The following is a 26,681-nucleotide window of genomic DNA, read 5'->3' as shown; positions in this document are numbered from 1 at the left end:
ACTCTCTCCCCACCCCCACCCTCCTCTAGCTTATCTCTCCACGCTTCAGGCTCTCTGCCTTTATTCCTGATGAAGGGCTTTTGCCCGAAACGTCGATTTTGCCTGTCCTCAGATGCTGCCTGAATTGCTGTGCTCTTCCAGCACCACTGATCCAGAATCTGGTTTCCAGCATCTGCAGTCATTGTTTTTACCTCTTTTGGCTAATGAGCCTGGCCAGATGACTGACCTTTCAGTGAGAGACTGTTTTGGTAACAGTGATGACAACTCCTTAGGCTTTAAGATAGCCATGAATAAGGATGAGTCAGGACCATATGTTAAGGTACAAAATTGGAGGAGGGCAAGTTACGTCAGTACAGTACAACTTCAATTGTCCAAACGAGATGGGCGGGAGTATTTTGTTTGGATAACTGATCGTTTCAGTAACTGATCTGATCGTAAATAAATGGTCATTTATGAGTGCCAGTTGTCCGAACATGCCATGGCTATCCAGCAATACATCTCATTATGCCGTTTAACTGATAACTGAATGCTGAGTTGCCTAATATCGTTTTCACAGGACTTTGATCTTGTTCGGGTAATCCTTAATTCGGATAATTGATATTTGTATAATCGAGGTTGTACTGTATTAGGCATGAGCTAGGGAATTGGGAGTTGCTACTATCAGGCAAGTCCACATTTGATATGTGGGAATTGTTTAAGTACCTGCTGATGAGAGTTCAGGACCAGCATCTTCTAGTAAGAAGAACAAGGATGACAAGTTGAGGAACCCTTGGATAACGAGAGAGGTTATGAAGTTAGTCAAAAGAAAAAAGAAGTGTATGTAAGGTTTAGGAAGCTAAAATTGGACAGAGCCCATGTGAAATATAAAGAAAGCAGAAAATAAATTAAGGAGAGAATTAAGAGAGCAAGAAGGAGCTGTGAAGCTAGAGAAGTGATTGTTGGGCCTCTTGCTGAGATATTTGTATCATCGATAGTCACAGTTGAGGTGCCGGAAGACTGGTGGTTGGCAAACGTGATGCCACTGTTTAAGAAGGGCGATAAAGACAAGCCAGGGAACTATAGACTGGTGAGCCTGACCTCAGTGGTGGGCAAGTTGTTGGAGGGAATCCTGAGGGACAGGATGTACATGTATTTGGAAAGGCAAGGACTGATTTGGGATAGTCAACATGGCTTTGTGCGTGGGAAATCATGTCTCACAAACTTGATTGAGTTTTTTGAAGAAGTAACAAAGAAGATTGATGAGTGCAGCGCAGTAGATGTGATCTATATGGACTTCAGTAAGGCGTTCGACAAGGTTCCCCATGGGAGACTGATTAGCAAGGTTAGATCTCATGGAATACAGGGAGAACTAGCCATTTGGATACAGAACTGGCTCAAAGATAGAAGACAGAGGGTGGTGGTGGAAGATTGTTTTTTCAGACTAGAGGCCTGTGACCAGTGGAGTGCCACAAGGATCGGTGCTGGGTCCTCTACTTTTTGTCATTTACATGAATGATTTGGATGTGAGCTTAAGAGGTACAGTTAGTAAGTTTGCAGATGACACCAAAATTGGAGGTGTAGTGGACAGCGAAGAGGGTTACCTCAGATTACAACAGGATCTGGACCAAATGGGCTGAGAAGTGGCAGATGGAGTTTAACTCCGATAAATGCGAGGTGCTGCATTTTGGGAAAGCAAATCTTAGCAGGACTTATACACTTAATGGTAAGGTCCCTGGCAATGTTGCTGAACAAAGAGACCTTGGATGTAGGTTCATAGCTCCTTGAAAGTGGAGTCACAGATAGATAGGATAGTGGAGAAGGCGTTTGGTATGCTTTCCTTTAATGGTCAGAGTATTGAGTACAGGAGCTGGGAGGTCATGTTGCGGCTAAACAGGACATTGGTTCGGCCACTTTTGGAATATTGTATGCAGTTCTGGTCTCCTTCCTATTGGAAAGATCTTGTAAATCTTTTCTGAACTCTTTCAAGTTTCACAAGGATGTTGCCAGGTTTGGAGGATTTGAGCTACAGGGAGAGGCTGAACAGGCTGGGGCTGTGTTTCCTAGAGAGTCGGAGGCTGAGGGGTGACCATATAGAGGTCTACAAAATTATGAGGGGCATAGATAGGATAAATACGCAAAGTTTTTTCCCTGGGGTCAGGGAGTCCAGAACTAGAGGGCATATGTTTAGGGTGAGAGGGGAAAGATATAAAAGGGACTTTTTCGTGCAGTAGGTGGTACATGTATGGAATGAGTTGCCAGAGGATGTGGTGGAGGCTGGTACAATTGCAACATTTAAGTGGCATTTGGATGTGTATATGAATAGGAAGGGTTTGGAGGGGTATGGGCTGGGTGCTGGCAGGTGGGACCAGATTGGGTTGGGATATCTGGTCGGCATGGACAGGTTGGACCGAAGGGTCTGTTTCCATGCTGTGCATCTCCATGACTCTAAATTACCTTGGCAAGTAGGTTTAAAGAGAATCCCAAAGCATGCTACGCATACGTTAAAGAATAATGATTCAGAGATGCCGGTGTTGGACTGGGGTGTACAAAGTTAAAAATCACACAACACCAGGTTATAGTCCAACAGGTTTAATTGGAAGCACACTAGCTTTCATCAGGACAATCACCTGATGAAGGAGCGTCGCTCCGAAAGCTAGTGTGCTTCCAATTAAACCTGTTGGACTATAACCTGGTGTTGTGATTTTTAACATTAAAAAATAAGTGGATAACTAGGGAGAAGGTAGGACACTTGATAAAGGAGGGAACTTGTACTTGGATGTAGAGGATATGAGTGACATCCTAAATAAGTACTGTGTGTCAGTATTCACCCAGAAGAAGGATATGGAGGATAGTGAGATTAGTGTGGAGCATGGTAGGGCATTTTGAGATCAAGCAATAAGTGGTGTTGGGTCTCTTGAAGAGCATTAAGGTGGATAAGTCCCCAGTACACAATGTATCTACCCCAGGTTATTGAGAAAGGCAGGAGGGGAGATTGCTGGGGCCTTGATCAAGATTTTTGTATCCTCATTAGCCACTGGAGTGGTTTGCGGATGACTGGCGAGTAACTAATACTGTTCCTCTGTTCATGGAAGGAAATGGGAATAATCCAGGCAACTAAAGATCAGTGAATCTCTCATCAGTAGTTGGGAAGCTGTTGGAGAGAATTCTTAGGGATAAGACTTGTGTGCATTTAAAAAAAGCATGGCCCAATTAGGGACAGTCTTTGTGCAGGGCATAGTCATGTCTTACTAACTAGATTAAAGTTTTCAAGGAGGTGACAAAGGTGATTGATGAGGATTAATCTGTTGGTGTTGTCTACATGGATTTTAGTAAGGCTTTTGATGAGATCCCTTGTGGTAGGCTCATCCAGAAGATTAAGATGCATGGGATCCATGGTGATTTGGCCACATGGATTCAGAATTGGCTTGCCCATAGAGGCAGTGGTAGAAAGTTTCTTGGGTCGAAGATCAGTGACTAGTGGTGTTCTGCAGGGATCCATACTGGGACCTCTGCTGTTTATGATATGTAAAATGACTTACTTGAAAATGTAGATGGGTGGGTTAGTAAATTTGCAGATGATACTAAGATTGGTGTAGAAGATTGTCAAAGGATACAGGGAGATATAGATCAGTTGCAGATATGGGTAGAGAAATGGCAGATGGAGTTTAAACAGGACAAGATTGAGGTGCTGCACTTTGGGAGATGAGAAACCTGAACAGCATTGATGTACAGAGGGATCTTGCGTTTCAAGTCCATGGCTCCCTGAAAGTGGCCACCCAGATAGATAGGAGAAAGTGAGAACTGCAGATCAGAGTCGATAGTGTTGTGATGGAAAAACTCAGCAGGTCAGGTAGCATCTATGCAGAGAAAACAGAATTAACATTTTAGATCCAGTGACCCTTAGAGCATTGGTTCAACCCGAAACAATAATTCTGCTTTCTCTGCATTGATGCTGCCAATCCTGTTGAGATTTTCCAGCAATTTGAGTATTTCTGGCATTTACATTATATTTCAAATTTCCAGCATCTGTATTCACTTAATGTTTTTAGATACCTTTTTCAATAAAGGTCTGAAAACATGAAACTTTGTCATGCGATTCTTTAAGTCAGTTGCTGAGAATTCAATTTTCTTTTTAAAAGTCACCAGCCTGTACGAGTCTCGCAATAGTTTGGAGACAAGGCTCATTTTTTGGATTGAAGTTTCACACATGTTTGATCTCGAGGCTTCATGTTGACCCTAATGTGAAATAGTCCTCAAGTCATATAGCATAGAAAGAGGACCATTTAGCCCACTATTGTTTAAGCTGACCAACAAACATCAAGCTGCATTAATCCCATTTACCTGCACTTTGTCTATAGCTTACTATGCCCTGCCATTTTAAGTGCTCATCCAGATGATTCTTAAATGTAACATCAAAATGTACTATTCACAAGAACTGACACACTTGGCCCAAGAGAAGTGTAATGTCAGTAATTGTAATATTTTGTCTTATTTTAAGGGATTTACTGCAGACAGATGCCTGTCTCATTGAAGCCAAGGCAAAAGTAGAATGTAAAAAGCAGAATGCAGACTTCTTCAGAAAAAAAATGAAAGAATGGAGCCAACTGAGCCAAAGTTTAGAGGTCAGTGTTAAAGCTATGATTTCATAAGACCATAAGAACGAGGAGCAGGAATAGGCCATCTGGCCCTTTAAGCCTGCACCGCCATTCTATAAGATCATGGCTGATCTTTTCGTGGACTCCGATCCACTTACCCCACCTTATCTCACCGTATCCTTAATTCCTTTATTGTTCAAAAAAAAAATTATCTTAGCTTTAAAAACATTTCCTGAAGTAGTGTCAACTGACGGCAGACTTCTTCAGGAAGAAAAATGAAAGATGTTCCTCCTAATCTTGAGGCTGTGCCCACTTGTCCTAGTTTCACCTGCCAGTGGAAACATCCTCTGTACTTCTATCTTTTCTTTTTATTGTTGCTGCTGTCGTGGAGAAAATATAGAGAATCACCAGGAGACGCAGAGAGTTCTTCAAGAAGTAGGTCTTTTATTTGTAAACAAAAAACAGTGACACTGAAATCAGATTCTCGAATGCCCCTGAACTTCAGGGTCCATGGATTTTTATATTTTTTTTTATCATGTTTCTGTTAGCTTATCAGCATGTCCAACTATATTAATCAAAGTACCTCACTCTAGCTACACAATAAACCAGTGATGTTAGTTCCCATTATCTCTTTAGTTGTACATTCTACTTAATGTTATTCTAATGTCAAGATTAGATATTTATTGCTAACTCTGCTACAGTGACCTTCTATTCCAGACTAACCTGTCATGATAGATATTTAGCTATTCCATCTATTACAAAAATCTCCTGTCTCAAGCTGACTCTACTAACTATTAATTAGATATTTTAATGTCATGTCCCAAATATTTATGGTCCCAATCCTGTCATAATAACACTTAACAGAGAAACTTGCTTTATTACTTGTGTTAAGTCATCTTGCCATAGTGTCCTTTCAGCCTGATCCTTACTCTGCTAATTGGTGCAAGAGCATTCCACTATTCTTATCCCACCCTGCCTTCCACAGACCACAGATTGCCAGTGGTCTTCATGCTTTAACCCTTCCCAGGGTTTCATGTTCTTTGTTTTCCATACTGCCTGGCCCTACTGCTCTTGCTCTCCCTTTCCCTATATCCTCCACTCCCACCGCACAACTTGTGTTCTTTTTGTATAGCTGTCTTAATTGTGAAACTTTTGAAATGTTTCTTTTAAGTTTAATGTTTGAATATCCATTTTTCTTTTAAAAGAATGATCTGAAGCAGGTTGGATTTGATGCATCTCTAGATCATCAATCGCTTGTAGAACTTTCTGAGGTAGGTATGAAACCGCAAATATTGGAAGGATTGTTTTGTTTAATGTGTATTGTACATAAAAACAAAATTGGAATTAGGGCAAATGAGCCCTTCAGTGGATTGGTGTTGTTCACTGTGTTTATGTGTTTGATTGTCTACATGGACTATCCTGTCAGAAGATCAGCATGTTCATTCTCTAAATTTGTTTAGATGGTAAAGGGCTGGAAATGTATGAATTCAACAATTATTCATCTTGAGTTTGCCTTTTAGACCTGAAACAGACTTTCTTGCACCAAGGTGTCTTGCGGGCAATTTGGAGCAGTGAATTTGTACAATAACAATGGAGTGTTATCAGCGTAGCGGGGATCATCTAGCCTCCTAACTGTTGATCTAAGAGTGGATCATGGGATGAAGCAACCGAAGTTTCTGTCAAACGATGGGGAAATGCAAATCATTGAACCTGATTTGTTCTGTCTGTTTGTGTTCCAGAAACTGGAAAATACAAAGAAGGAAGTAGAATCTTTGAATACAAAGCTGAAATCCTACCATGACTTGACACCTGTAAGTGCTATGTATCTGTTTGACAGGCAAGGTTACGAACTACATGGAGTAAAGATTTGAAATTCTACCCCAAATGATCTCTTGTGCAGTTTCTCCACTGCTAATCAATATAACATTTTCATTTTTTTAGTTACTGTGTGAGAATAATATTTTAGCTTGGGGTGTTGAACTTATATTTTGCAGAATTTCTACAGTGCCAAAGTAAAAATTGAAGAAACAAAATTGGAGCTGGTAAGTGCTCATCGCAACTATTTTTGCTTATTGTTTCAATGTAAAGACTGCTCATCCTATAAAAGCAAAATTCAGAATCCAAATGCAAAACAATCTCAATGCTGAGTGTCATTCTATCATGTCTCTAGTTTCTTTTTCTAGTTTTCCTTAAACAAACATTATCCAGAACAAGCTTACAGTTGGAAAATTGAAAAATTTTAATAAATTTATCATTGCATAAATCTCTCATTGTACTATTATGAGCATCCTTCCTTTTGGATATTCCTTTGGACTTTGGCCTTTGGCCTTCTCACATTCTATAAACTCAGCATGCAGGAGATTATAGTCACGAACCAATTTCTGATGTCTGATCTCTAGTGTTGCAGCCTTATCCCTGTGTTTTACAGCATCCCTTATTTTTAAATGTTGTTTCTTCTAGTTGGCATTCATGATGCAAATCATAAGTGTTTCTCTTGGAGGATTGTCTTATTTGATCCCACTGGGCCAAAAGGCTTCATGGTTAGTAGTTTGGTGCCTGTAAATCTGTAAACTGATTTTTCAACTGGAGTACTGGTTAAGGCAACAACTGGCCTCATTGAAATCACAAAACATCAAAGTCTAATTGCTATCCCTAACACATTGATACAAAATGTTGTATTAAGTTTGACATTCTTCATAAAAGAAGGATCTGTTAATGTTGATTGGCTAGGCCACATGTTTTCAAATGCGTGTGTGTGTGTCACTCTGCAAATACTATCGTGTTTTTATACCTGGGTTCTAACTTTTAAAAGATGGTGTCAGCAAACCAAATAAAAATAACTCTGTCACTGTAGTAAACTAATATACTGCAATGAAAATGTAACTTTTTTTTGTCATTCGCTTGTGGGATGTGGGCATCACTGGCTGGCCTGTGCCTGGTTGCCCTTGAGAAGGTGGTGGTGAGCTGCCTTCTGAAACTACTGCAGTCCATGTACAGGCTAGTCAATCAATATATTTGGAAAAATACAGAAACATGATAATCATGCAAACTTGCTCATATTTGGGATTCCTTTTCAGAAACAAAATGTCTATAACCAGTGGCAGGGTATTTCAATGCAGCTAATAGAAAAGAAGCATGGCTTAGTATGGGACTGCATCTATATAATCAAAGAGCAAGATGAGCGAAATAGAACATAATCGAATAGAATTCTTTTGTTCTTTCATGGGGTGTGGGCATTACTGATTACAAAGGTTTAGATTAGAATGGTGCTTTAAAAGCACAGTAGGTCAGGCAGCATCCAAGGAGCCAGAAAATTGACGTTTCAGGCAAAAGCCCTTCGTCAGGAAGCCCTTTCCTGATGAAGGGCTTTTGCCCAAAATGTGAATTTTCCTGCTCCTTCGATGCTGCCTACCTGCTGTGCTTTTTCAGCACCACTCTAATCGAGACTGATTTCCAGCATCTGCAGTCCTCACTTTTGCCTGCCTGATTAGAAGGGTTTGCTTGGCCCTTTAAGGTCTGTGAGTTTAGCATCATACATAAGACTGATTTTCCTTCCTTAAAAGACAAGAGTGAATCAAATCAATTTACACAATTATCAATGACAGTAATAGAGATGATGAAACTATTTCCAGATTTATGAATCACATTTTAATTTCATCAGCTATCGTGGTGGAGTTTGAACCCAGAGCATTAGCCTGGGCCCCTGGACTGGACCATTGGTTCATATTGCCACCGTCTGCCCCAAAATAGTATGATACAATATCTTGTTCCATATTCCTGCTATTTCCCTACCATCTTTCAATTTCATTCCCCTTCAAGTATTTGCCCATTCTGTTTTCAAAGTTGCCGTGTGTCTAATTCTGCCATCCTTTCGGACACCTTTTCAAAATGATTCCCTGCTTTCAGTTCCTGAACCAATTTTGGTTCTGTGTACCCCTGTCAAATACTGCTTTTTTAATCCCACAGACCTCAATTTTTATTAATAAATTGATTATCTCACACTTTTTCAAAATTATTCCCTGCTTTCAGTTCCTGAACCAATTTTGGTTCTGTGTACCCCTGTCAAATACTGCTTTTTTTAATCCCACAGACCTCAATTTTTATTAATAAATTGATTATCTCACACTTGTAGGAGGTGATAGCTAACTCAAAGTTTGTGAGAAGATTTGTAGCTCGGGTGCTCGTTGTTGTGGTTCTGTTCGCCAAGCTGGGAATTTGTGTTGCAGACGTTTTGTCCCCTGTCTAGGTGACATCCTCAGTGCTTGGGAGCCTCCTGTGAAGCGCTTCTGTGATCTTTCCTCCGGCATTTGTAGTGGTTTGAATCTGCCGCTTCCGGTTGTCAGTTCCAGCGGGGGACGAAACGTCTGCAACACAAATTCCCAGCTCGGCGCACAGAACTACAACAGTGATAGCTAACTGTTAATATCATTGCAGTAGTAATGCAGAATCCCAGGCTAATATCCTTGAAATGTGGTGTTCAAATCCCAACATGGCCAATGGTGAAGTTAGAATTCAATAAAACTCTTGAATAAAAAAAAATGCCTTATTGCTGATTACCAAAAAAAAGACTTGATTGACTTCTGATGGAAAATAAATGCTGGCCTAGTGAGCAACACCCTCATCTCGTTAATGAATAATAAAAGCTTTTGAAAGTTGATTTTCACAAAATCAAAAGCATTTCTCTCATGACCCCTCTTCATATTTGACCAAATAATTTCAATCGCATGATACAGAAATGGCCTTTCAATAAAAAACACATCCATTTATTTTTCTATATTATTCCATCTGGAGTTCAATGTAGAGTCCATTCACTATGGACTTGAAAAATACACGAGTGGCAAGAAATAGGAATTATGCATGAGCGAAGAGGTTTGGACATCAAAGTACAAAAATTATTAAAAAGCATATTATTGTATAGGCACAGAAGATAATTATAAAGATTATTTGAATGTTGGCCTTTATCTCAAGAGGGCTGGAACACAAATTGATGGAAGTTGTGTTGAGAAACATGATGGAATCCTAGAATACCCCACATAAGGGGAGACCTATTGGTATTATCACTAGACTACTAATGCAGATACTGAGCTAATGTTTTGGGGGCCTGAATTTGAATTCTGGCATGTCAGATGGTGGAATTTGAATTAAATTTAAATAATATTTGAAATAAGAATCTATTGATGACCATTGTCAATTGTCAAAAAAACCCCATCTGGCTCACTAATGTACTTCAGGGAAGGACATTTTAGCCCACATGTGACTCCAGAGCCACAGCAATGTGGTCACAACCGCCCTCTGGGTAAATAGGGATGGGCAATAAATGATGGCCCAGCTGTGACGGCCTTTTTTATTTGCATTAAAAAATCAGTTCCCTTTATGGCGCCTTTGAAAGGATTTATTGGTTTGTGATAGCTACAAAATTGGCTAATAAAACTGGTCTACTTGACAATGTGGAAAATGAGGTCTGTCCAGTCCATGAAAAATGTGAAAACAATACAGCCAGTTGCTGTCCATAGGTCTAGTCTTGATCATCAAAGTTATTGAAAATAAACTGTGAAGCATGAGACAATTTGGGGCAGCACGGTGGCTCATAGGTTAGCACAGCTGCTTCACTGCACCAGGGAACTGGGTTTGATTCCATCTTTGGTTGACTGTCTGTGTGGAGTTTACATGTTCTCTGTGTCTGTCTGTGTTTCTGCAAGCTGCTCTGATTTCCTCACATGATCCAAAGATATGCAGTGTAGGTGCATTGGCCATGCTAAATTGTCCATAGAGTGCAGACTAGGTGGGTTAGTCTTGGGGTAAGCAGAGTTATAAGAACAGGGTTGGGCAGTGGGTCTGAGTGGGTTGCTCTTTGGAGGATTGGTACGGACTAGATGGGCCAAATGGCCTGCTTCCGCAATATAGGGATTCTATGATCAATAGAATAAATCATCTTTGATTTACATGAAAATTGCAGCACAGAAACAGACCATTCAGCTCAAGTAATCAATATGTCAATGGTTGTGGACTCCTACCCTATTTTTTTTCTAAACCTAACAAGATTTCTATCTATTCCTTTCACCCTGATGTACATAACTAACTTACCCTTAAATCACCTATGCTGTTCACCTCAACAGCTCCAAGTGGTGTCAAGTTGTACATTCTAACCATCTTCTGCGTAAAGATGAATCCTTTATTGGAATTAATAAAGACTATTATATTTAAAATCGTAACACTCCTATAATTAAAAGCAATTTTCCAATGACTAGGTTATCAAACTATTAATCATTTTAAAAGACTACTTTTAGCTCATCTGTTGGTTTTCCCTTTTCTAAGAGAAAGGGTCCCAGCTTGTGTTATCATTTTTGATTGCTATAGCTTCTCAATTCAATAGTCTTCTATTCCTGTGGGATTGTGGAAAGAGCAATAAAGTTAGAACAGTATGTCTTTTAAGTTGGAATTTGTTGTGGATAAGTGTTTGTGAGGGGAATCTGGCCAAGGAGTACAATCCAGTTCCTTTGTTGTTGAAATGTCAGTGTGACAATGTGCAAAGTTGCTCAGGTATGTCCAGTCCATAAAAAACAAAACAAATCCAACCTAGCCAATTCCCACCCCATTAGTCCACACTCAATCATCACTGAAGTAATGGAAGGTGCCATCAACAAGGCTATCAAGCGGCATTTGCACAGCAATAATCTGCTCACTCGTGCTCAGTTTTGATTTTGTCAGGGCCGCTCAACTACAGTACTGACTGTATTATAACCTTAGTTCAAACATTGACAAAAAAAGCTGAACTCGAGGTGAGAGTGACTATTTGACAGAGAATGGCATCAAAGAATCTGATCCAAACTGAAGTCATTGAGAATTGAGGGAAAGCTCTCCACTGGTGGGGTCATACCCTGCACGAAGTTGTAGCTATTGGAGGCCAATTATTTTAGTCCCATAATATTGCTACAGGAGTTCCTCAAGGTATCAAACGATTTTCAGTTACTTCATTGATCTTCCCTCCATTATAAGGTGAAGATTGGGGAACAGTTGAGCTTTGTTTGTGAATGTTTGGATGCTGATGCAGTCTGTGTATGCAGCAGGATCTGGACAGCATTCAAACATTGGCTGATGAGTGGTGGTGATATTTGCTTCATAAATGCCACTTAATGACTATTTGCAAGGAATGTAGCCATCTCCTTTCGACTTTACAGTTGCTGAATATCCTGCTTTCGAATCCTGAGTGTTACCATTGACCATAATGTGAACTCGACAAGCCATCTATAAGTACTGTAGTTACAAATGCAGATCAGAGCCTCTGACCTCTGCATTGAGTAACTTACCTTCAGGTTCCCCAGATTTTAATCTATCATCTATGAGGCAAAAGTCTAGAGTGTGATTGAATATTTTTCATTTGTCTGCGTGGGTGCAGCATGCAAAAAACTTGACACCATAACGGTTCTTGTGGTGTAGTGATTGTGTCCCTACCAGAGTCCGAAGGCCTGGGTTCTATTTCTATCTGCTCCATAGATGTATCATAGGATCTCTGAAAATGTTGATGAGAAAATACCCAGGACAAAGCAGCCCACATGATTGCCACCAAATTCACCACCCTTAACATTTGCCCCCTCCACCACCAACCCCCCCATGGCAGCAGTGTGTACCATCAAAAAAAAATGTGCCAACTCACTAAAGCTCTTTTGAACAGCACTTTCCAAATCTGGGCCTTTATCATCTAGGAGGACAAGGGCAGCAAATGCAAGGGAACACTATCACCTGCGAGTGGATCTGAAGTCTTCAAGGTTTTAGGGCTTCTAGAATTAAGGGGCATAATCTAAAAATTAGGTCCAGGCCATCAGGAAAGATGTTAGGATTCAGTTTTACACACACAGTATGGTAGAGGTTTGGAATACTTCTCCACAAATGTCAATTGATGCTGGATCAGTTAATTGTAAATCTGAGTTACATAATATTTTGTTAAGCAAAGTTACCACTATCACTGGATTAGAATCTTGGAACTCTCTAATGGCAGTGTGGCTGTAACTAAACACATGTAGCGTTGGCACCTCCTCATCGACAGTGGTGAGTAAACATTTTCTGGCTTACCCAGCAATTTCCACATCGTATGAAAGAATGAGAATTTGTTGGTACTATCGGAAGTCTGGCAGCACCATTGGCAACTGCCAAGAAAGCTGCTTAATAACTGGCACGACTGACATACATCATCTCTCTGCACTAAGTACTACTTTTATCTAAGAGGGATAAGTTATGCAAAGTTGAATGTTTGGTTTAACTGTATGTTTGCTTAATTTAGTGGTTCTGAATAAATTTTGTTTGTACTGTCATAAAACAGCAACAAATAAAAGCGGGAGTCCCTGTTTAAAAAAAGCATGAAGGACATGTATATATTTTGAAAAATAAATTGATTTCTCTTTCAGAGCAAGGTTGATCGTCTACTTTCTGAGAAGATGGATGCTCTGGGCTGTGTGTCACCTGAAGTGAATCCACTTAAATGAGCAACAAACTGATGTTTGGATCCTAATGTAAAACATCTAACACTTCATACTGTTTGTGTGTCTGAAACTTTGACCAGTAGGCTAATTCAATGAAGTTTATATATTTTAAGGCTTGCAATAATAATTAAAGATTATTGCAGGCATATTACTCTGCATCAGTGAAGTTCATGCTGTTGGAAAAAAGTCATTGCTTGCAGTGTTGTACCAGTTTATGGTTAAATCAAAAAGCTTCCATAGTTGATTTTGTTTCCTGACAGCTCACTGGCTCTCCTTTATATTACAGTGGTGAATTAAGGTTGCTGGGAATAATCATTAACAGATTTAAGGTTTTACAAGTGCCAGCAGTTGATATTTCTGATTGGAGCACACTTGTTTTTCTCATAATTCTTTATTACCTAAATTTATCTTTTTTTTTTCTATCTAGTCTGAAGGATTGACTGTGGTCTTAGCGTATCTTTTGCATGATTGCTGGCAATTAGTTTAATTGGGGGGTTGTGGGGAGGAGAGAGGCTTTCCTACTCCAACTTGTCCTGTCTTCTCTCTCTCTCATCTTCCAGCAGCAATACATTTATCAGAAGTGTAGGATGAGGGGGCATTTTTTGCCTAAATCTAGGAAAACCTTATTAACTATGCTCACATTAGTATGTTGTTTGAACTTGATGCCTTCATGATTTTTATGCTCAATCTAGTGCTGCGTTATGTATGTAGTTATATATGGAGCTGTTGCATGGACCTCTCTTTCATGTTTGTATGCATAGAACCATTGCCTTGTTCTGCCTGAATAAGGTAAAAATGACTTAATTTAGATTTCTTATATCTACACCATGTCTGTTCTGTGACAGAACCTAGCAATTGTATAGCATTATGCAAAAATAAAATATGACTGCATTAGATAACTAGCATTATGCAAAAAAATAAATACATATGACTTCAGTGGATAACTATTTATAAGAGACTTCTCAAATCTTCTCAATTTATAGGAGACTTTCAGTAATTTCTGTTGTGCAGCATTGTGTACAGTTCTGGGCACCATGGTTTAGAAAGGATGTGTGCACATTGGAGAGAGTCCAGAAGACATTTTCAAGAAAGGTTTTAGGATGAGAAACTTGGCCTATGACAATACATTGAAGAAGTTAGAACTTTTCTGTTGAAGTAGAGGTTAGAAAAGCACTTAATTTTCAACTGCAACCACTAAATGTTTGAAATTGGACAACATCCCACCATCATAGTCTGTGTATTTATCGCTTTATCAGACTCAAATGCAAGTAGAAGCAATCTGAGCAATCAAGTTACTAAAGCACACAATTTAACAAGTATTACCCAATCGATTGATAGAGATATATGCAATATAGTATTTGCTTCCAGTTAAAGCAATCAAGTAAACTTGGCGTGTTCAAGTCTACCTAAGTGACCATGACAATTTTTTGTAATACAATTGATTTCGTTTTTAAAAGTCTAAGATTAACAGAGATTTGTGATCTTTCTTTCCAATGTGAAACAGAACTGCAGGTGTCAGCAAGGTTAGCATGTAAACATGGGTATAGTATTTTGTATAACAAAATCTGAATGTAGTTGAAACCTAATTAAAATCTTGAAACCTGTTTTACTGTTCTTTATGGATTGCGATTTACATGACTTGCTAAGAACCATGATTATTGTAAATCATGGTTGTCGTGCATTTTAGTTTCTTCAGGAAACTTTTTCAGTTTTAATTAACGTTCAAAGGCTATACTTCTCTTGTGGGTGGGGCGGCAGTAACCAGCATGATTGTGAATATTTATAACAGATGAAGAGAAAGAGAGAACGGTGAAAATGTCGAGAGGTTTAAAAAAAATTAAAATGTGCAGGGAAGAATCGGGCAGGGAAGAATCATGACAGTCGTAACAAAAACCGCAAATACATTCATTTACAAGTAGGAAAGTGAACGTTAACGTTAATTTCTAGAGCTAACTCATGTCTTCGTATATTGTGAAGATTAATGCGAGCAAAATGATTTGCAAAGAACATTTTAATGGAATTTTGTAACTGTTAACGGATGAGGTTTTCTAAGTTCGTGAGTTCAAGGTTGAATTCGAAACAGTTTTTTGAGGGAAAGTGAAAACTCTCCATTTAAAATGGTGGCAAGGGCTGGGTCATTGAAAAAGCCGGAATAGCGATGTTGCTATGGGGACAGTGAAACAGGAGAATTGTTTCCGGATTGCAGGCTGGTGACCTTCCGCTTGTGGAACCAGCGGAGCGTCCGCCATTTTGTGAGAAACCGCGGACGGAGGAAGGTAGACCCAGCCGCCACCATGTCGTCGGTCCAGCCCCCAAATGCCTTCCGCGCCAACTCTCCGCTCCAATACCGCGTTCCTGGAAGCCATTCTGAGGTTTAAAATTACGACTTCGAGAGGGCGTAAGCCCCGAGGGCAGTTTAAAGCAGTGTCTGTGTTAGGAAGCGTAGTCTCCGCCATTTTGGAGGGAAAGCTGCCAGTCAGAGCGAGTGGAGAGATAAAGAAGCCGGCCGCTGAGAGACGGGACATCTGTTTTCCTGTTTTTGTTTGGTGTGGGGGAGTCGTCGCCTGCGGAAGGACCTCCCCCCTCCCCCATGAGTGACCGCGCGCCGCGCCGGTGAACTCGCAGCGCGCAACAGCGGAAGTGAGCTTGTTTTGGGAAAGCGAGAGAAATCCAGACTTCAGACGGTAAGAAACCGAGAGAGAAAAGGAGCGGGTAACAGGAGAATAGAGTAGACAAGAAGAAAAATACGTAGGCAACTGACAGCGTTGGGGAGGCGGAGGACTGGACTTCTCAGATGAAGGGGCTCTCTGTGAGGCAAGGTTGGGCCTAATGGAGTTTAGAAGAATGAGAGGTGATCTGATGCTGGTCGTGTGTAACACCTTGGTGAGATTTCAGAGGACGTTTTTTCTCGAAAGGGAAATATAAGACGGGGGGTGGGGTCACAGTTTTAGAATATAGGGTCTTTTAAGATTGAAATGAGGAAGAGTTACTTCTGAGGATCAGCTTTATTTTCCCAGGGCAGCATGGGAATCTGAGGCATTGAATATATTCAGAGTTCAAGTTGAACAGCATTTTTGGTTGATGAGGGTTATGCAGGTAGGAATGTTGATTTTAAGGCTGCAATCAGATGAATATTGAGAAAGTGAGGACTGCAGATGCTGGAGATTGGAGTTGAGTATATGGTGCTAGAAAAGCACAGCAGGTCAGGCAGCATTCGAGGGACAGGAGAATTGACGTTTCAGGCAAAAGCCCTTCATCAGGAATGAGGGTTATGGGCTGGCCCACAAGCCTCATTTCTGATGATGGGCTTATGCCTGAAACATGGATTTTCCTGCTCCTCTGATGCTTACCTTATCTGCTGTGCTTTAACAGGCGTGCATCAGATGAATATCCATACTACTGAACGATAGAGTAGGTGTAACGATAGAGTGGGCCGAGGCCTACTATTGTATTATTATCATCATGAAAGGGGAAGGAATATGTGAGTATCTCAGATTGATGAGAAAACAAACCAGAAGGGGTTACATACAGAAACTGGATGAGGTAAAAGACATGAGGGAGATTCACTGGTGATCTTAGACACATTGAAATGTACAAATGTAAAGCAGGAATGGATATATGTAAAGACTTGAGGCAAACAAAGAACATGCATTAGCTCACAGTTAGCCAAGCTTACTGAAAGGCACATGTCTATTAGCAAATGAGAGGTAAAGGCAGAGTAAACGGCTTGTATTTCTGTATACCTTTTTCCATCTCAGATATTTTCAAACATTTCATGCACAGTGAATGACTTAGTGCAGTCACAGCTGTTGTAAAGATAGACAAAGATAATTTTGTGCACCAAGATCCAGTTGATAGTAACATGATATTTTTAATCTGTTTTTAAAAGTTAATTACTTTAACAGGTTTTTTTTGTAATGACTTAGGGCCTTTAATGTCCAACCAAGAATCTTTGGGATTTACTCTGTAAACAGGCCTTAAACTGGTGAAAGTAATAGTGAGTTTTGAGAAAGTAAGTCTGCTAGAAGATTAGCAGGAGACTAGATAAATAACAGAGAAATTGATGTAGTGATTCAGGACATCTAAATACAAGAGGGAGAGGAGACAAAGTGAGTCAAAGATTCGGTGTTTGGAAACAAAGGAAAAGCTAAGGAGAGACGTAGGTCGGCAGTAAAGAGAGTGTGAGAGACACGCACAAAGGGGAGATTGGCGTACAGGCAAATAGACTTAAAGAAGGAGATTGTGCCAAATCTTAGTGAGTTTTGAGAAGATTTGCAGCTCAGGTTGAGGTTCTGGATGTAAGTTTGCTCGCTGAGCTGGAAGGTTCATTTCCAGACGTTTCGTCGCCCTACTAGGTAACATCTTCAGTGGGCCTCCAGGTGAAGCACTGCTGCTGATTCCTGCGTTTGCCAAATCTTCCCACATTACTATTTTGTGATCAACTGGTTCTCTAAGTTATGTGGGTGGTAAACTCTAAGGTCGCTGTCAGCAATCATGAACTGTTGGATTTAAAGTTTTGTAAGTACCAATAGTCATTAGTTCTGATTGGAGCACATTTCTCTCTTTACTTCTTCCCTTATTTCCACTCCATTTTAATTCTTCTTTTCTACACTGTTTGAAGGATTGACTATGGTCTCAGTGCATCTTTTGCATTATTGCTGGCAGGTTGTTTTATAATAGGAAGAATGTTGTGTACAGTTCTGGGTATCGCTTTTTGGGAAGAATATGAGGAGGTTTTAACAGAAGTGCTAATTATGGGGATGTTCATTATTTGGAGATGTTGAGATGTGTTTTTCTCAAATTTTATTATAATTCTGCTCTCAATTATGAGCGAGTTTGATAAACTTTAAAGGGAGAAACAGTTTGGTAAATGAATCAGTTAGCAACATAGGTCCTTAATATCTTGAAACACACTACCTGAAACTATAGTGAGATGAGATTCCCTAGTAATTTTCAAAAGATAATTAGACGTGCTTGAAGGGACTAACATGCTGCATTGTGGGGAACAAAATACTGGAGAATGATAATAAATTGATAAGATTTTAAAGAGCCAACTTTAATAGATCTAGATAATGAATTGCTTCCCATGCTGTAAGACTTTATAAAGGTAACTAGACATGAGTAGGGAAGTGTGTTCTAAATACTGAGGTGCAATTCAAAGTACATAGTAAGCATTATGCAAGAGATCATAATTCTGAAAGTAACAATAAGTGGTGTCGGGTGAAAGTGCTAAATTGGGAGAAGACTATTTATTAGGACAAAGTGAAGACTGTAGGTGCTGGAGATCTGAGTTGAAGAGTATGGTGCTGGAAAAGCATACAACATCTGAAGAGCAGGAGAGTTGATGTTTCGAGCATAAGCTCTTCATCAGGCATAATATCAACTCTTCTAGTCAGATGCTGCCTGACCAGCACCACACTCTTCGACAGAAGACTATTTACAACAGTATTAGGCAGGACCTAGAAAAGTTACATTGAGGGTGGCTACTTGAGGGTAAATCCACATCCGATATTCGAGTCTTTTAAAGGCCAGTTGATCAGAGTTCAGAACCAGCATGTTCCTATGAGAACAAAAGATGATGATGGTAAGATTCGGGAACCCTGGATGAAAAGAGATATTGAAAGTTTAGTCAAAGAGGAAAAAGAAGCACATGTAAAGTTTAGGAAACTGAAATTAGACAAGGTCTTTGAGGAAATAACGAAAGCAGGAAAGAACTTAAACAAGGAATTATGGTTAAAAAGAGCATTGTAATGACTTTGGCAAGCCGGATTAAGGAGAATCCCAAGGCATTTTATACATACGTTAGGAGCAGTGAAGTAGCTAGGGAAACAATAGGTCCACTCAAGGACGAAGGAAGGATTTTGTGTGGAGCCAGAAGTGGGTGATGTCCTTAATGAGTACTTCGCATTGGTATTACTAAGGAGAAGGGCATGGATGGTGGTAAGATAGGGAGAATATATTGATATTTTAGGGCATGTCAATATTAAGGTAGTTACGTTGGATGTCTTGAAAAACATTTAAGGTAGATAAGTCCTCATGGCTTATAAGAGCGATGCTAGGATAGTGCGGGAGGAGATTGTTGGTGCTTTGACAGAAATTTTCATATCCTCTTTAGGTGAGGTTCCGGAAGACAGAGAAAAATGGCAATAGGGATAATCCAGGAAATGGTAGGCTGGTGAGCCTTTTATCAGTATTAGGGAAATGTTTAGACAATATACTCGGGCAGGATTTACTTGTATTTAGAAAAGAATGGACTTATTTGGGCAAGTCAGCTTGGCTTTGTGTGAGCAGGTCTTGTCTGTCAAATCTGATTTGAGTTTTTTAAGGAAGTCATCACAGGTGACTGATGAGCATGGGTAATGGATATTGTCAGTATGGATTTTACTCAAACATTTTACAAGGTCCGTCATGGTAGGCTGGTCCAGAAGATTAAGTCACATATTATCCATCTTAGATACAAAAGTAGCTTGGTCACAGACAGAAGATAGCTTTGGGGGGGGGGGGTTTTTCTGACTGGAGGTCTGTGACTAGTGACAAGGTTCAGTGATTGGATGAAAATGCATATGGTTTTAATCATAACTTTACAGACATAAAAATTAGTGGACTTGTGGATAGTGAGGAATGTTCTGAAAGGATACAGTAAAATGTGGATCAGTTGGAAAGTTGGATGAAGAGTGGCAGATAGAGTTTAATCTAGACATGATGTAATTTGAGGGGTCAAATCATAGAATCCCTATATATGGAAACAGGCCATTTGTCCCGTCAACTCCACATTGACCAATCCAAAGAGCATCCCACTCAGACTCACCCCCCAACCCTGTAACATTACATTTTCCGTGGCTAACTTACCTAGCTTACATATCCCTGCATGTTATGGCGCAATTTAACATGGCCAATCCACCAAACCTGCACATCTTTGGACTGTGGGAGGAAACTGGTGCACCCGGTGGAAACACATGCAGACTCTGGAAGACCATGCAAATTCCACACAGTTGCCCGAGGCCTGAATTGAATCCAGGCCCCTGGGTTGTGAGGCAGCAGTGCTAACCACTGAGCCACTGTGCTGTTGTAAATGCAAGAGGAAGTTATATGGTAAATAGAGTCAGATATACAGTTTGGAAACAGATCCTTCGATCCAACTCATCTATACCAACCAGATATCCTAAATTAATCTAGTTCCATTTGCCAGTATTTGGCTCCTATCCCACTAAATCTCCTTATTCAGAGACCCATCTGGATGCCTTTTTTAAATGTTCTAATTGTACTAGCCTCCTCCACTTCCTCTGGCAGTTGATAGCATACATGGACCGCTGTCTGCATGAAAAAGTTTCCATTTAGATCCCTTTTAAATCTTTGCCTTCTCGCCTTAAACCTATGCCCTCTCATTTTGAACTCCCATATCCTGGGGAAAAGACCTTGATTATTCATCCTACTCATGATTTTATAAACCTCTAAGGTCAGCCTCTCACCCACCAGAGAAAATAGTCCCAGCCTATTCAGTCTCTCCCTATAGCTCAAACCATCCAACTGTGGCAGCATTCTTGTAAATCTTTTCTGAACCCCTTCCTTTATAGGCAGGACCCTTAGGAGCTTTAATATACAGAGAGATCTTGGGGTGCGTGTCCATTCTTCTATGAAAGTGGCAACACAAGTTGATGAGGTAGTAAAGAAATCTTGCAGCCATATCACCTTCATTGTTCAGGACTCGTAGTTGGTAAGTCATGTTGCAGCTGTATAAATATTGTTGGGTCACATTGTGTGCAGTTCTGGTCACCACTCTAGGAACAAAGTGAAAGCTTTGGAGAGGCTGCAAGAGAGGCTTACCAGAATGTTGCTTGGATTAGATTGTATTAGTAATAAGGAGAGGTTGGACAAACTTGGATTGTTTCTGCAAGAGCATTGGAGGCTGAAGGACCACCTGATAGAAGTATTTAAATTGGGAGGCATGGGTAAGCGGATAGTCAGTTTTTTTCCAGGGTGGAAATGTTAACTGGGGGCATAGAACTAAGGTGAGTGGGCAAAGTTTAAAGGAGATATGCAAGGCGAATTCTTTTTAAGAGGGTAATAGTTGGTAGGAGCGTGTTGCCATGGTGGTAGAAGCAGATATATCAATTTCTAAGAGGCATTTAAACAGACACATGAGCAAACAAAGGGCGATGGAGGGATACAGGCCACATGGAATTAGTTTAAAATGGCAGCATGCTTGGCATAGACATGGTGGGCCAAAGGGCCTGTTCCTGTCCTCTACTGTTCTATGTTCTGAAAGACTGTCAGACAACTGCATGTAGACAGGTTGCTGAAGAGATATCAGTGACGCTTGATTTATTATCTCATGAAATGTGGCACTTATGATTGTATAGTGTTTCCTTTGCACTTCCCTTAAGTATCTGTATTGCATGTTAAATTTTCTGAAATAGGAATCATTAGCAGATTTACAATTTGTGTGAGTTCTTATTTGCAGTTAATGTAAAGGGAGAGTAGGAATGTTAAATTCATTTTTTCCTGAGGTCCTTTACACACTTACTGGAACTGAAACATGCCAACTTCTGTGAGCAACAGCTAAATTTTATTAAGCACAGTACAGTACAAGCTTTAGAGAAACTCTGAACACTCTTCCCCATGCTTGTGAGGCGTGTCCAGGGAAGTGCTTTCAAGAAAGAAAACAGCCCTTCCTTTATACGAAATCTTTACATCACAGTTAGTAATGCTCACAGACAACCCCCAGCCAATCTGCCACAGTCACGTGCCACTGAAGGCATAATGCAGTAACCACCTCACCTCCAGAAACAATGTAATGCAAATCATCCCTTAATGGACAGATCTGATGTGATTTTTTTTTTGTAACTATAGGGGAGTAATCAAATTGTAATGTTCTTATTGATCTCTGAATCGGGAATGTAAATGTAAATCATCCCTGAATAGCAAAGGATGGGAAATGTAAACCTCCCACATTCCACCTATAAGACAAAGACACACCACCTAACCCTGGGGCATTCCATTTCTTGCAGGTCAGCAGAGCAAATTAACTCTTTAATATCACAGGAAGATGAGCCCATGTCCTACTGATTTGGTCATGTCTAAAATTTGCTGGAATGGTATTTATCATTTTCAAATTAATAAGGGAGTGGACAACCTCAGTTGGATTGCCCAGACAATTGATATGGCAGAGATACAGGAAGTGCACATGATTCAGTCTTATGAGTTTGAAGTTCTCCACTTTTGTACAATTAAACTTGCTATTTATGTTGGACAGTAACAACCCAATGTGTGTTTTGAACTTGGAGGCCAGTAATTGAAAAGGCAGAGCTTGGCCTCACTCTCACCAACTTTCACTTTTAACTCCTCTAATTTTCTTCTTATCAAAGCGTTGCTGTGGGTATCTGTATGTGCCCCAATTATGCTTGTCTCTGTGAGGTATGGGAATGTTACTTGTTTTAGTCCTACTCTGGTCCTTCCCCATAACACTTTCTATGGTACATATCGGGAGCTACTTCCCTTTCTGTCTGGAATTGGAAGAATTTATCAATTTTGCTTTCAATTTCAATCTTTCTTTCACCTTCACCTGGTCCATCTCTAACTCCTTCCTTTCCTCCTCCAACATTTGTGTTTCCATTTCTCGGCTATCCTCTGTTATACATTGCAAACCTACTGACTCCTACATTGACTAAGCATTCTTGCAGCTGCCTTTCTGTCAGGACACCATTCCGTTCCCCAAGATGGCACCTTCTGCAGGGAACTTCAGAAATGTCTATCTTTTGCCTCATACAACCTATTTTCTGTACTTCTGCCCTCGTCGGTTCCCTTCCTTCCCATGATAATGGTAGGGATCTCTTGAACTCACTTGCTGCTCCATCAGCCTCTGCATCCAAAGGATCATAAGTTGCCATTTCTGCCAACTCCAGTGGGATGCCATCACAAGGTAATCATTTCCCTCACCTCCCAAAGGCTTAGAAATTTGTTAGGTCAATTAAGGCAGTAATTATTTCAGTTTATGGGCTTTCATGATCTCAGAAGTTTTAAAAAAAAGTGTGAAGCTTTCAGACCATGAGATGGAAGCAGAATTGGTTGATCATGGTTGATATATTTCTCTATTCCATTCTACTCCCTGCAGCCCTACATTACCTCACCAATCAAGAATCCATCTATCTCTTAAATACTTTGTGATTTGGCCTCCACGGCCACCTGTATCAGCGAGTTCCACAGATTCATTACCCTCTAGCTGAAGAAATTCTCCTCATCTCAATCCCAAAGGGTTGTCCCTTCACTCTGTCAAGGCCTTTGGGTCCTAGTATCTCCACCTAGTGGAAACATCACCTCCATGTCAACTCTATCTGGGCCTCTCCATATTCTGTAAGTTTAAATTAGATACCTTCTCATCCTTCTAAACTCCATTGAGTACAGAAACAGTGTGTTCAAATGCACCTCATATGACCAGCCTTTTAATTTTTGGAATTATTCTTGTAAACCTCCCTTGAAACCCTTCTAGCGTCATTATGCCTTCCTTAGATATGGGGCCCAAAACTGCTCACAATATTCCAAATATAGTCTGACCAGAACTTTGTACAGCTTCAGCAGTACATCTCTGCTGTTGTATTCTAACCCTCCTAAAAGGTTTGCTAACATTGCATTTGCCTTCCTGTTACAACAAGGGGTAAACCCCTCTGCTAACTTAAACCAGCTGCATAGAAAATGTTCACCTCATGGCATAATCTGTTAAAATTCGAGAGGCAAAGAACTATTCCAGAGCTCACTATTTAAAATAAAAATTAACAATTTTATCCTTTAAGTCCAACAGAGAATATTAAAACCAATAACTATTTACAACTCCTTTCTCTTAAACCTATCTTTTACTTCCCAGTCTATAATACTAGTCCGATTTAAAAAAAAACACGTTTAAAAAAAATCATCTTTGCCGATTCTCCTTTGTAGATTTTTCTCTGTAGATTTTCTCGATGTTCTGCTGCACAAACTTATAGGCAGGTACCTTTCAGAGAACTGTTCTGCTGGCAGTCTGTACTTGGTGGTTTGGCAGTTCTCCCTCTATCTGTTCAAATATGTCCAGTTTTCTACCCAAAATATTGGATAGTTTTGTTGGTTATAATATTGTCAAAATACTAAACTCAAATTTGATTGGATTTTGGTATCTTGGGGCATAATTTAAACAGGCTGAATTTAGATTTGTTTTTGTTTCATGGAAACTTAGTTGCAACTATTTGTTTCTCAAGTGTTACATTCTTACTTTGTTTAGAACTCTGTGCTTTGTCAGTCCTTACTAGCTTTTCAATCTCCTTAAAGGCACAGTACATCTCTGCCTTCATAACACTTCCCAACTGCCAACAGGACCTGCATATTAACCTTAAGAGAATCCTCAACTGGGACTCCAAAGCCCTTTTGTGCTTCAGATTTCTGAAGTCTTTCCCTGTTTTGATAAAAACTTTACACATCGATTCTTCCTACCAAAGTGCATAACCTTGCACTTACCCACATTGTAACCCATCATCCATTTCCTTGCCTACTCTCCTAGCCTGTCCAAGTCCTTCTGCAGCCTCCCTGCTACCTGTCCCTCCAACTATCTTTGTGTCATCTGCAAATTTAGCAATAATACCCTCAGCTCCTTTGTTCCGATCATTAATGTATAATATGAATAATTGTTGTCCTAACACTGGTTCTCTCTCTCTCTCTCTCTCTCCCCCCCCCCCCCCCCCCACCTCTCCCCCACAAGAAGTCCACTAGTCACTGCTACCATCCCCAAAAAGATCCCTTCAGCCCTACTCTCTGTCTTCTGCCAGTCGGCCAACTCTGTAACCACGCCACTGCCTTGCCCTTAATGCCGTGAATTCTTAATTAGTGGCCTATTGTGTGGCACCTTGTCAAAGACCTTCTGGAAATCCAAATAGATCATGTCTACTTGCTTTTCTTTGTCCAACTTTATCATTACCTACATCTGCGGGAAGTGCACCCAACTCCAGCTCCTCGAAAACCATGTTAGTGAATTGGGGCTGGAGCTGGATGAACTACGGATCATTTGGGAGGCTGAGGGGGTAATTGAGAGGAGTTACCGGGAGTTGGTCACTCCTAAGGCTTAGGACAAGGATAGATGGGTTACAGTTAGGGGGAGGAAAGGGGACAGACAGACAGTGCAGAGATCCCCTGTGGACATTCCCCTTAGCAATAAGTATACCGTTTTGGATACTGCTGGGAGGGATGACCTACCAGAGGAAAGCCATAGTAGTCAGTTCTCTGGCACTGAGCCTGACACTGTGGCAAAGAAGGGAAAGGGGCAGAATAGAAAAGTACTCGTGGTAGGGGACTCGATAGGGGAATCGACAGGAGATTTTGTGGTCACGATCGGGATTCCTGGAAGGCATGTTGCCTCCCCGGTGCCAGGGTCCGGGGCATCTCCGATCGGGTGTACAAGGTTCTAAAAGGGGAGGGTGAACAGCCAGAAATTGTGTTACATATTAGCACTAATGATATAGCCAGAAAAAGGATTGAGGATATAAAAAGTGATTTCGGGGAGTTAGGATGGAAGCTGCAAAGCAGGACGAACAGAGTAGTGTTCTCTAGTTTACTACCGGTGCCACGAGATAGCGAGGCGAGGAACAGGGAGCGGACGCAGCTTAACACGTGGCTGCGCAGCTGGTGTAGGAGGGAGTGCTTCAGATATGTAGATAATTGGGATGCCTTCTGGGGAAGATGGGACTTGTACAAGAAGGATGGGTTGCATCTGAACTGGAAGGGGACCAATGTTTTGGGTGGAAGGCTTGCTCAAGTAGTTCGAGAGGGTTTAAACTAGTATGGCAGGGGAGTGGAACCTGAACTGTATACCGGAGGTAAGAGTTGATGCAGATGAGGCAATAGCAAGAGGTAGACCAGCTAGTGGGAAGGATTTTCCTGGGAAGGAACTAAGGGATCAGTTAGTGTGTTTGCTTTAACGCAAAGAGTATCAGGAATAAAAGTGATGATCTTAGAGCATGGATCAGTACCTGGTGCTATGATGTTGTGGCCATTACAGAGACATGGGTTTCTCAGGGGCAGGAATGGTTGCTGGATGTTCCAGGGTTTAGAGCATTTAAAAAGAATAGGGAGGGGGGAAGAAAGAGGAGGGGTGTAGCACGACTAATCAGTGAGGGTATCACAGCTACAGAAGCTTCCATTGTCGAGGAAGATCTGCCTTCTGAGTCAGTATGGGTGGAAATTAGGAACAGCAAGGGAGCAGTCACCTCGTTAGGGGTTTACTACAGGCCCCCCAATAGCAGCAGGGAGATTGAAGAAGGCATAGGTCAGCAGATTTTGGAAAAGTGTGGATGTAGTAGGGTTGTTGTAATGGGTGACTTTAACTTTCCCAATATTGATTGGAACCTCCTTCGAGCAGAAGATTTGAATGGAGCTGTTTTTGTAAGGTGTGTTCAGGAGGGTTTCCTGATTCGGTATGTTGAGTTAGGACGACGAGGGGAGAGGCCATTCTAGACTTGGTGCTCGGAGAGCATTTTGGTGATAGTGACCACAACTGCCTCACATTCTACATAGCTATGGAGAAGGAGAGGATTAGGCAAAATAGGAGGATATTTAATTTGGGAAGAGGAAATGATGACGTGATTAGACATGAGTTAGGAAGCATGGACTGGGA

General features: G+C 40.7%; 2 protein-coding genes across 4 annotated transcripts in view; both read left to right on the top strand.

The window, feature by feature from the left end:
- haus1 (HAUS augmin-like complex, subunit 1) overlaps nt 1–14,655 on the top strand; it is a 22,511-nt gene extending 7,856 nt beyond the window's left edge. The window contains exons 2-7 of one of the 2 annotated variants that reach the window (XM_043713717.1): nt 4,478–4,601; nt 5,780–5,845; nt 6,314–6,385; nt 6,569–6,616; nt 7,035–7,114; nt 12,977–13,056. In XM_043713717.1, coding sequence (XP_043569652.1) covers nt 4,478–4,601; nt 5,780–5,845; nt 6,314–6,385; nt 6,569–6,616; nt 7,035–7,114; nt 12,977 — 391 coding nt within the window. In that variant the 3' untranslated portion in view covers nt 12,978–13,056. Of the gene's footprint in view, nt 1–4,477; nt 4,602–5,779; nt 5,846–6,313; nt 6,386–6,568; nt 6,617–7,034; nt 7,115–12,976 lie in introns of both variants that reach the window. The other variant, XM_043713807.1, reaches the window with a different exon arrangement.
- Nucleotides 14,656–15,299: 644 nt separating this feature from the next.
- Nucleotides 15,300–26,681, top strand: part of c1h18orf25 (chromosome 1 C18orf25 homolog) — a 48,994-nt gene continuing 37,612 nt past the window's right edge. Inside the window, exon 1 of one of the 2 annotated variants that reach the window (XM_043713288.1) lies at nt 15,300–15,735. The gene's annotated coding sequence lies outside the window, so the exon portion shown is untranslated. Of the gene's footprint in view, nt 15,736–17,438; nt 17,570–26,681 lie in introns of those variants that run through there. The other variant, XM_043713464.1, reaches the window with a different exon arrangement.

This window comes from Chiloscyllium plagiosum, chromosome 1 (genome assembly GCF_004010195.1).
Source record: "Chiloscyllium plagiosum isolate BGI_BamShark_2017 chromosome 1, ASM401019v2, whole genome shotgun sequence".
Taxonomy (NCBI): Eukaryota; Metazoa; Chordata; class Chondrichthyes; order Orectolobiformes; family Hemiscylliidae; genus Chiloscyllium; species Chiloscyllium plagiosum.
This window is presented reverse-complemented; position numbering and strand designations above follow the sequence as displayed.